At 48.9% G+C, this 11,402-nt stretch overlaps 1 protein-coding gene across 1 annotated transcript; it reads right to left on the reverse strand.

Annotated features, from left to right (window-relative positions):
• Positions 1-2,677: 2,677 nt before the first annotated feature.
• Positions 2,678-11,212, reverse strand: CCNI2 (cyclin I family member 2). The gene is made up of 7 exons (XM_035560594.2): positions 11,107-11,212; positions 9,733-9,882; positions 9,065-9,199; positions 8,249-8,323; positions 6,916-7,056; positions 5,662-5,892; positions 2,678-4,856 (listed from the first exon to the last, which is right to left on the reverse strand). Exons 2-7 carry the CDS (start codon positions 9,844-9,846, stop codon positions 4,449-4,451), a joined length of 1,104 nt encoding a protein of 367 aa, XP_035416487.1. The 5' UTR covers positions 9,847-9,882; positions 11,107-11,212; the 3' UTR covers positions 2,678-4,448.
• Between the last annotated feature and the right edge of the window lie 190 nt (positions 11,213-11,402).

Genomic DNA, 11,402 nt, shown 5'->3' on the forward strand with positions numbered 1-11,402 from the left:
AACTTCCCAAGGGAAGCGGAACGAAGTCGGGTTAGTGTGAGACAAGTTTTCAGCTTGCTGCTTGAGCTGCCACTGTAATGGGATTTTCATTTGTTCCTCTCCTTGGTCTGGTTTTGGGCTGTAACCTGAGAACCTCCTAACGCCCTTAACGCTTCAGCTGGACTCTGGCGTTTCTTAGCAATAACTCTTCTGTGTAGCTTTTTTTCTGTAGACTTACAGGCTTTACAACCTAAATCCCCAAGCCTCAATTTGTTTAGTTTTCTTAGGGCTGTAACCCGCGTGCCTCACAATTAACCCCTCTCCCGAAGCTCCCTGCCCCCTGCGCACTCGCCCTTACTTCTTCGGTTACCGGCGCTCCTGCCTGGCCAGCCCGGACTCCTGCAGTTCCTGCTGGGATGTGCTGGGTAAGAACAGAACCATTCTAAAGGACAACTAAATGTAGTTTGTTAATGGGGGGGAAACGGTTTAAAGCTGGAGTCTCGGCATTCCAGGCTTTATGTTCTGCTTTTATAGCAGACCTACTTCCCCTTGCATAAATAACTCGTTTAAAAAAAGGAAGAAAAAAAAAAAAGCTTGATGTTTGTGTCCCGGGCTAACTCCTCAAAGGAACAGGGCAAGGCCCTAGTTTACCTTCATTTTAAACAAACTTGTAAATGAATCTCAGGAATGACCTGCTTGTACCAAAGTTGGGTTTAATAAAAATAGAACTGACATGTTTAACAAACATCTGTTAAACGCGTTTTGTACGCTAATTATATTCACTGGAAGAACACAGTGCTTTGTCCAAATTCACAATCCTCGCTGCCGTTCCAGCTTCCCTCTGTTAACCCTCTTGTCCCACGTGTGTGTTGGATGCACCCGTACGCCCAGGCCCTGGGCTGGCTGCTGCCCTATGCCACAGTTGGAGGTAACGCCTGGGCTCACGTGGTGTGCGGTGGGCGAGGAAGGCCACAAGTTGTAAATGTTTGATGAAGGAAACATTCATTTAGAACATCACTGAATTCTGAAAGGAAAATCACCAAAGCCTGCTGTTAGGCACACTTGAAATCTTCAGCTGCTCCCCTGATCTGCACCACGAAAGTTTTCATGTTGCTTTTTTTTTTTTTTCATTTTAATTTTTTCCAAAAAAATTTTTTTCAAACCCGCAGCAGGGAAAGGCTGTCCCTGCATGCACCGTCCCTGCTGTGTGCGGCTGCTCTGAGGGGCGAGGAAAGGCGCTTGTGCCCAGCACGGGTGGGAAGGAGCCAGCACGGCGCTGTGTCCGCCTCGCCCTGGGAGCTGCTGGGGCCTCTGCAGTCGTAGCGAGGTTGTTCTAGGTTCATTTTCTCCCTGGTGGTGATCGTTGCAGGGTGATGGTAGGTGAGGGGATGAGGTCCCCCCGTTGCTTGCTGTGTTTCCAAACCACAGCGCCCAGGCAGGCAGCTGGGCTGTGTTTGCACCCCAGGGAGGGGGAGAAAACAGCCCTTCTACCAGGTCAAGGGAATTCACCTTAAGAGCTCTTTGGAAGTGCTCTGTAAATGTTCTCTGGAGTTTTACAAGGACTGAGTATTCCCCAAACAAACCTCACAAACTGGCCCTCAGCACGTCAGGTGTTCACCAGCCGTTGCTGCGCTGGCTGAATCCAGCTCGTCCTGCCAGACCCTGGTGTGCGGCAGAATGATTGCGGGGCCAAGGGGTGAGCTCAGCTGCAGGTGGCGCAGGCTTGAGGGAGGGAACGACCTGTGTTTGTAGTGTGCATGCAACACACAATGCATGCAGACAGGCACTGAAACAGGAGATAGTCATCGTCTGTGAAACTTGGCCGGACAAAATGCTTGTTCTGTTCTGGCTCTCAGCTGGGGGCGTGCTGCGTTGGTCCTGTTACGGTAACTCGTCCGGAGAGTCAGTGAAAGGCTATAAACAGCCTCGGACTTGGTTCTCCCAGTGAGAAGGGCAAATGCTATCGTTCCGTTAAAAGAACGGTCCTGTTTGCAGCTGCAGCTTGTTCCCGGAGTTTGCAGGCTGTTCCCTGAGGCAGGAAGTTCAGTTCTGAACAGTGACAGCAACGCAAAGGTAAGAGGCACGGGGAGCTGAAAAGCAACGCTTCCGGCCTGCTGGGGCCAGGCCCCGCGAGTTAGTTCCTTTATCCTAACTCAGCACTGGGAGAAGTGTGGGCAGGACCTGTGCTACCAGAGAGAAGCAGCGTGCTGGGGAGCAGGCAGCCTCCAGATGCGCTGTTCCCATTCCAGGTGGTCAGCTTGCACCCCGACTGGGAATACAGGACTGTGCTGGGCCTCTCAGCACGGACTTCACCTTTCAGATGTAACTCCCCGTTAACGTGCACGCTTGACTGTGGCTCAGATTGCACTGCGGGGGTTTTGAAAAGCAGGCCTGTTGGTTTGTAACGTCTTACCCAGCATACGGGCGAGAAACTACGTATATAGGCTCAAAGCTGCGGTGAAAAACATTCCATAGGAGCTGTTGTGGTACGGAGGCATTAATTACTGCGTGCAGAATTTTTCTGCTGACATTTCCATTGGTTAACGCGGCTGGCGAAGATGCTTGAGATATGGTAGGAAAAGGGATGGGAGGAAAAGCACAACTAGACACGAGAACTAGACGCGCACCCCAGCTTCCTGCAGGGGCTGCTGTGGGCATTACCTTTTTGCTGGCCTCTTCGTGGAGCACACTGAGAACGTGCAGACTGAGATTATATTTTATTAAGTAAACTACAAAAGACAACTTGCCTCCTTCAGAAAGTCGGGCAGTCAAGTCACAGTTTGATAGAAAAGGAAGGTGCCACCCTGGGGGAGGAAAGAGCCCTACCACAAAGAGAAAACCTTCCCTGTGGGACGTAGGTAGGATTAATAAATAACGCAGCGCAAGCACGCCGCTGCCCAGCTCCCGGCTGCAGGACACCTTGTAAACGTGTCAGCTCTGGAGAGGAGTGCTGAGCCCTGCTCCTGGGGCATCCCCCGGCGCGGGGCTGGGCTCCCCCCGCAGCACAGCACTCAGCGTGCGGTAGCTTTGACTTGCCTCGTGGGGACACCTTTGCTGTCAGTGCTGGTTCGAATCCCATCTGCTCACGTGTCTCTTGCACCAAGTCTGTGATAGATGTTTCCTTCTGGAGCGCTTGGGCACTGCTTTCTTTGCAGTTTCAAAAGAAAAGCTTGACTTTCTCCCTGCACAAACACGATTCTTTCCTCAGGACCAGCTCTGCCAAAATCTAAATGTAAGACTTTGGAAAGCTGTTATCAGAGCTGCTCAGGACGTCACTCCTGCAAAGCTCGCAGTTCGGGACTTTCTCTCCTACCAGGTAAGAAGATGAGCCAAGGAAGGAAGGCCACAAAATTTCTTCCCGCACTGGTGAGCGCTGCTGCCAAGCAGTGTAAGGATTTCCTTGCGCCCTTCTTATCCCTACTCCCTGTTCATTTATCCACTATCACTGAGACACCTGCTCAGCACGTGGCCTGTGCTGGGCTCCATGAGAGCCTTTCCTGTTCTGTGACAGACTTGCAGGTACGGTATTGTTACTCATACAGTACTGTCTGGGTTATGACTTCTAACTAGTACAACTAGCACCTGAAAATGCTGGCCTGTTGTGTAAAACACGTTAAAAAAAACGTATTTTGAAAGAACGTGTAAGGCCATTTTTAAAAGTGCAAGAGAAGCTTAAACTGACCTTTGTAGATTGTAAAACTGCTTTGCTACAGAGATTAACAGTTAACAAATACTACTCTGGTAGTGGTAAGGAATTAGTTGAAGGCATTTTCCATTGTCCAGCTTGGTAAGACAGGAAAAAGAACCAGCCTGGATGGCACAGGCTGGGCAGTGCTGTCTGCGGCCAAGAAGTGATCTCCCACAGCTCCCGGGAACTTGGAGGGGGCCTTTAATGGCTCACCCGGGAAGGAGCACGGACCTCAAAACCCTTGGATCCAGGGTAAGGACTTAAAAAAAACTGAATGGTTTGGCTCACGGCCTTGTCACTATTGAATCAAAACCTTGGTCCTACCCGAGGACTATTCTTACAGAGCCAGCAGTGGGAGCTCCCCTTCCTTGAAAGCAGCTCCTGTTTCGCTCTGCCATGGGGCAAGTCACATTAGCTCCAATAAGAGAACGATGGAGTGTGCTGGATGACATAAATGTTTCATCTCTCGCACTCAATCGCAGCAATCTTAAAAAATAAACTGAGGCATGTGGTGCTCTCTGGCACAGCTCATAGCCTTCTGCCAAGCTGATCCCTGAGTTGTGGGGTTGTGACCGATCCCTCCCCAGCTTTCTGTATTCACATGATGTTAAAAACGAGGGGTAGCAAACACTGCTAGAAAATGCATAAATAGGAAAATAACACCGTTTTGTCGTTATCCTCTGAAAGACACAGCAGTGCCCTTGCTCTGTTGTGTCTGTTGGTCTGTTTGCTGGGACCTACTGGTCCCACAGGCGCTGCTTCCAAGGCAGGGTGCTCTCCACTAGTCCCTTTCAGGTGCCTGCAAGGGAGGACAGGGGGAGCTGCCTTCTCCAGGCCTCAGCTGAGGGCAGAAGCCGCCCACGTGTCCCCTCCCACCGTCCACTCCCCCATCCTCACTGTACAGGTGGCTGAATCCATCATAGTAGTCATCTGTCTCCATGGCGTCGTCAGGAATTTGGGCTGGACTAGATGTGAAAGGTGCTGAAACTGGCTGGCTCACGGCCACCCTCAGCCTCGCTTGCTGGGAATGTTTCAATCCAGAAGGGTAAGGGCAGGCTAACCCTGCCTCGGGATGGCCCTGGATGGCTTGAGTGACGGGATAAAAAATGTAAATGGCGTTGGATGGCTGCAAACGCATTAGCTCTCGATCCACGAACTCTTTGCAGTGAATGAATTCAGTACTGGTAACCTGTAAAGAAAGAATTTTTTTTGGTAAGTTCATCATAAATTATTTTCTAGTCTGGCTCTGTTCCTGTGACTGTAATTAGGGGGAGGGCAGGGACGGGCTATATCGGACACCTCAACAGATGCGTATCAGCAATATGCATACTGACCCTGATGCAAAACGTTCAATCAGGAGCGCCTGAACCACTACACAAAAGGTGGGTGAGTGCTCCCTCTCCTTTTAGGAGGCTGTGACGTCCAGCAGGGACAGCAGACGGCTGCTTATTTCAAAGTCAAAGTCACAAAATGAGTTGATGGTAAGCTGCCGACCTGGGACATTTGCCTTCTAAATCTATGCTCTTAAAAAGCACGTGGTTTATGAAGCTGGAGAAAAGTTTCAAAAAAAAAAAAAAACAACAGAGCTTGCCTTTTGTATGTATCGTTAGAAGCTAAATTGATTAGATTTTAAAAGCAAGGCAACTGCTTTTAGAAGTTCTCACCATCTTCAGTGGGCAGCTGGGGACACAGCGTGTGGGCAGCTTTGTAGGTGCTTTCGGCCACTTCAGGATGGGAGAATCTCCTTGGTCAGGGGGCAGGGAGCTATCTGGGGCCAAGCTCTTTTGGAGACCTCCTTTCCCTGCCAAAGGGAAGGCCCCAGCCCTTAACAGTTTCATTCCTCCTCCTGTTAGCACTAGCAAAGCCAGAACACGGACACAGGCTTCTCAGAAATCTGCTGAAGTGCAATGTGGATCGTAAATACACGTGCACTTTATTTATTTATTGGTGTCCCGGCCTCGAGGTTTGCAACCAAAGGCCATTTTGATTCCTACCTGTGCTTTTTTTAGCAGATCAGTAATAACAGGAAACCAATCAGGAGTCAGCCTCTCCAACTCTAAGGTGATGATCACCAAGGCCAATGTGGAGCCCTTAAACTGCACTAGTTGGTGGCACGCCATACAGTGCTGTAGCTGTTTGGTCAAGAATGCAACGTGGCGGGAAGGATTCGTCTGAGGCTGCCCATTTAGTAGATGGGGCCAGTTGGACATCACCATGGCATGGAACTGGAGAGAAGAAAATATATATATATATATATTTAAAAAAAAAAAAAGCAGAGGTCAGTGAACTTTGTATGTTTTCGTATGTTATCAACCAGACGTACAGACTAATTTCATCTCGTATCAGGAATCCGAGAGGGTTTCCCCCCATCCCCACCCTTTTTTTTTTTGTGTTTTGTGTTTGTACTTGCCAACCACTGAACTGTTTTTGAGCTTATAATGAATGTAAAAGGTCTGTGTTTCCTAACAATTTCTGAAGTTTCTACGTTATCCAGATTGCTATCTTGGAGATTTAGTTCAGACCAGCAGATATGAGTAGAGTAAAACCAATAACCATGTACTCTGAATTTAGTGAGGAAACAAGCACCTAAGAAAGGCAGTTTTTACAATCAGCAGCCTAAGATGGCTTAATATTTGCACATAACCTTATAAAAGGGATCCAGGATGTTTGTATGACATGATTTTTGCCTTACTAGCACACGATCGTTTCTTGAAGACAACGTTTAATTGTTTCTATCAAATATTTAGTAACTGCAATGTGAACTAAGTGCCAGATTGGGGTGGTCTAATTGCATAAAACAAGGGTGAATTATCAGTGGGATGAAGAGGAAAATGGTTTAAGAAAAACCTGTGTGTGAAATGTAGCAAAACTGACAGCTTTCTATGTACAGTATTAATAGAACGGAAATAGTTAGAAATATTTTTGCAGTGTGTATTTAAAAAAAATAAAAATGGCGTATAGTTGTGCAGTATGAGAATCTTTTTAATGGCCATTTTAGTTGTCCTTTAAAGATGGGAGTAAATTTTTTGAGCAAAATGAAAGGTTTTAAATAGCAGTTAATTTAAAAAAAAATAAATAAAAATCACCGTAGCATTCATCAAAAGGCTTGCAGATAGCTAAGAGCTGGCAGTTTGCAAAGCATCGGGGGAAGGATGTGTGGATGTGTACGTGCGTGCATACGTGTTTTCTAGTATTATTTGATAAGCTGTTTCTTTAAACAAGAAAAAATTGCAAAACTTAGTGCTTACAATGTTTAAGAAATCCATTGGTGTTGCTGTGTAAAGATCCCAGTGAAGCTTATCTAGTATAATTCTTTCCATTCTCAAGATCTCAGCTGGAGAGCGTTTACAACCACTCTGCACTGCGAGCATCTTCACCGATGGTATTACCTGTAAAAAAAATAAAAATAAAGAAGCCACCTTCCTACACAGCGCTGTGTCCATTTCTCTGTGTTGTGAAGGGCTCTAACAACTCTGTACCCATCCCAAAGTGCTACGCAGCCCGCTCGTTCAGGAGAGCACTCTCCTCAGGTAGCTCACAATAAATGAGGACTGGCCTGTACTCACCACAGGGCAGCCGGCTCCAACCCCAGGCCTACAGCAAGAACGATGCTGTTCGCCTCCTGAAGGCTGCGTCAGTGATGCACGTTCCCTGCTACCAGTCTCATTAGCTTTGCTCCCCTGACAAGCTAGGAGGAGGCTTCCTGTTTTACAGAGCCTTTTGTAGTTGTCTTGTTTCCTGTGGTCATTGACTCAGCTTCTCCTTTTTAGCTGAGGGGAAAAGAATAACCTCGCCATGATACATCTTAAAAAGGCTACGATGAGCATTTCGCTACAGCAGAGGAATTTGAAGAGAAGCGCGTCTGACTCCAATGCCTCAGTTTTCTGTTCTCTTTCGAAACAGAATGAAGGAAAGAGGAGAAATACACTCTGAAATGCTTTTCAAGGTCTGTTTGGTTCATGTTTATAAGTGTCTGAAGAAGCCTATCAGTGCGTTTCTGCCATGAGAGATTTTAGCTAGATGCACTGGATGATTATCCCTTGTAATCTCACGCTTCCATGGGTATTTGCTGATTTTACGTGCCCACCTCGAGGTGCAGACCTGAATCATTTCCTCACCAAGTTCAGTAACTAGTTTTGACTCCAAGCAAACTCATCCATTTTAAACTTCCTCTGAAGAACCTCTGCTTTGTCTTGCCTACCATACCCTCCCAGGACCTATCACAGGAGAATTAGAGCACTTTGATGTTGTGCACACAGAGCTGTGCATGTATGTCTTGACTGTCCCCCTAGACTAAGTTTTACTGCGAGCTGTGGATTCTGATGAGAAGAGAGGTTTAAGTGCAGGAGGGAAATGCATCCACTACGTAAGCAAATACAAGCCCTTCATCCATAAAGGTCACAACTCTTCCACGCACTGGTGAAAAAAGACTGAAAATGTTACTGCCACCCCTTAAGGCCTGCTTAGGGTAAACGAACTCAGACTTCCTCGTTATGTCCAAGTCGTCAAAAGACCTGGAACCACAAATAACTTGAACAAATGAGATGAGTTTAGAGCATTTGAAATTATAAATATACAGACCTCATCTTCTTCGTTGGTTTTTGCTGCAAGGACAAGGCAGGAAATTGCTATGCACTGCAGATATTTTAATTGGGCCTGAAGGGAGAAAAAGAAAACACTGGGTAAAGAAGATAGTCTTGGGAGAAATAATTGTCATTCAACTGCAGACGCACAAGTTTCAAATTTTCATTTAAGTTACAGCTGTTTCTGAATTAGTTTAGCTGCAGTAAGATTCATTTGAAGCCAAAAATAGATCAAGGAAATCCAAAGCGAAACAAAATAAATCCTCTTAGTGGTGCAATGTTTATTCACGTATCCCACGGTTTTAGATGACACTACGCAACAGTGTTTACAATGCAGCGCTCCTCCTCTTCTTAACAAAGACATTAATATGCTTTTGTCAAGTGCCAGTATAGATCTGACCAGAATTAAGAGCTGCAAGGGTCAGTTCAATTCCTAACTTTGCTGTTGCTTGAACTGTGGAAAAAGCTGGCCCCAGAGTTTGGCTAAAAGTAGTGATTTCAAAACTAACACACTAGAAGTGGTAATGCGAATGTTTTCTGTTTAGCAGAGACAACCACTGACACATGAGTTCTTTATACTTACGGCAGCATTTGGACTGCAGGTCACGCAAACTTCTGCTGAGGACTGTGAATCAGCAGAACCTCGGCACACACTCGAGTTTGTACGTATGCCGAAAACATCCCCCCGTGAAGACCCTGACTGCTCCCTAAATGTGCTGCCAAGCGCGGTACCTGCTTTACGTATAAACTGATGACGTACTCCTTACATCTGCAGTCAGTAACCTAACCAGACAAAAACTGACAGATTCTCTACCTTTACCGATGCCAGTAACCGGTTAAGGATGCTGATGGCTAAGGCGAATGTTTCAGGGTAGAACTGGAACCGAGAGCTGATTTCTGCAATCCAGAGAACTGTTTTCTCGTAACATGACGGAGAGATATCCGTACCCTGAGGGGAAGAAAAAGTCAGAAATAAAAAAGACAGTTACTGCTTTGATGATTTTGTTAACATATCTCCAAAGGAAGACTCAAATCATTATAGGCGCCCTAATTAACATTTCAGATGTCTCGAGGCTTGAAGTGAAGAAAGTTGCCCTCTGTGTCTGCAGAGCAAGGGAAAGGGCAAATGTTGGCGTGATTTAAAGCACTCCTCCACCTTGCCCACCCAGCCAGGCTCTAGCTTTTATAGGCACTTTGTACTGGAATTTTACTGGAGGGCTGGATGGGGCAGCACACAGCTCTCCCCTTGCACAATGCATATGAACCTCCAAGCCCAGCTCTGATGAATAAGGTGCTGAGTGTGCTCATGATTTCCCTCTCCGGAGAACGTTGAAGCCCCTGCTGCAGCACGTGTTGCATTCAAACACCCTCAACGGGGAGAAAGGCACGAGTCAAGGGCAGGTTCTGATTTACTCTACCAGATTTTTTTAACAGCCCTTGAATTTGCTCAGCCTTGGGATCACAGAGGTCAGGAGAGAATACCTTCAGGGTGAGACGGTGGAAAACTGGCACTTTCCAAATCCTAGTCTCTCTGGCTAAGGCACTTTCCAGGAAGCAGGCAAGTCTCGAGCTCTCTGGAGGTCCAGGGCACTTCATAGCAACTCTTTGAGCCAGTTTCCCAGGAGGGAGCCGCTGTCAAAACCAAGAGAAGGATTATAAAGCCATGTCCCAGCTCCTCGTGATAGGAACGATTGCCTCTCAAGATGCTTGTCCAATGCTGAGAATGAGACAGGAGCAGCCATACAACTTGTGTGTTTGCTGATAAGCAAAGAACAAATCTGGCATACATTTTCCCAGGGGGAAGCTGATGATGGGAGAAAACGTGTCAGATAGCTAAACAGTGCAGTCTCGCTTTCTGACTCTCGTGTTGTGTAAAAGCTTCCTTGAGCCATCCTGGGTCGAGCAGCGCGTATTACTCCGTTGACTGCCTCATACATTCAGCTCCCCATTTGCGGGGTTAAGTTGCAACCTGTTAGCTGCAGATCCCAAGTTTCTGGCAAATAGAGGCCTGTTGTTTCTGCGAAAAAGCATCCGAGATGATTGTTCTTCGGAGATTTTTTATTTCCCAATTAACACTTCTCCTTAAAGCAATCTAATCTTTCTCTGTTACGGCGGAAGACACGCAACAGCTTTGGGAACACCACTCTCCAGACTGTGTACGTACGTACATGCAGTAAATGTCTACGAATACTACCACCTAAAAGATAAACACTGAGGATGTCTCAGCCTGAAACAGCAGTTCAGGGCCTATCTCATATTCCAGTCTTTAACAGGAAAAGAAAAAAAAAAAAAAAAAGGGGGGAAACAAAAAAAGATGTTACTAGGTCTACGGTTTCTGCTTTTCTTTGTAAACATAGCGGTGGGTAAGGGCTTCCACACCAGCGCTTGTGGGACCTTCAAGCTATTATTTCTCAAATAATTTCTCATTCTCTCTCGAGCCCCACGAAACACCCCGCACTGACGCGAACCCCCCGGAAGCTATCCTGCTCTCCTAGGGCCGCTGGCCCACGACGTGCGCGTTTCCCCGCACGCCGTTCGGCTTTCGCTGCCCCGGCATCCCGAAGAGCAGCCGAGCCCGGACACCTTCAGCGGAGGGCGAGCCGTGACAGCTTCACCCGGGGGGGGGGGCGCGATGCCGAGCTCCCCCTCAGGCACCACCACCACCGCCACCACGACGTTAACCAAAGGCTTCCCCCTGCGAGGCAACCGCCGCCCCCCCGGGAGCACCGCCGCGCCCCTCCCGCCTCTTACGGCCCCGGGGCCGGGAGCCCGGGGGGGATCCGGGACCACCGTGGGGGGGGGGGGGGGGTGCCGAGCCCCGGGCCGGGGGCAGCGCGGTGCCCGCCCCGTCCTTACCCGCCCGGCTGGGCCGCGCCGCGGGGGGGGCTCCGTGTGCGGCGGGGCATGGGGCCGCCGGCGGGGCCCCGCCGCCCGAGCAGCTCCGCGGGGCTCCGCGGGGCTCCGCCGGGCGCCGGGCGGGGCCGCACCGCCCCGCACCGCCCTCGGGCTCGGGCTCGGGCTCGGCGGCTGCGCGCGGCCCCGGGCCGGCCCCCCCCGGCCTGAGGGGGGCGCGGGGGCGGCCGCCGGGCCCCGAGGCGGGGCCGAGGCCGGAGCAGGGGCCGGGAGCAGGCCGCGCCCCGCCGCCTCAGCCC

This window comes from Cygnus atratus, chromosome 14, assembly GCF_013377495.2.
Source record: "Cygnus atratus isolate AKBS03 ecotype Queensland, Australia chromosome 14, CAtr_DNAZoo_HiC_assembly, whole genome shotgun sequence".
In the NCBI taxonomy this organism is placed as follows: domain Eukaryota; kingdom Metazoa; phylum Chordata; class Aves; order Anseriformes; family Anatidae; genus Cygnus; species Cygnus atratus.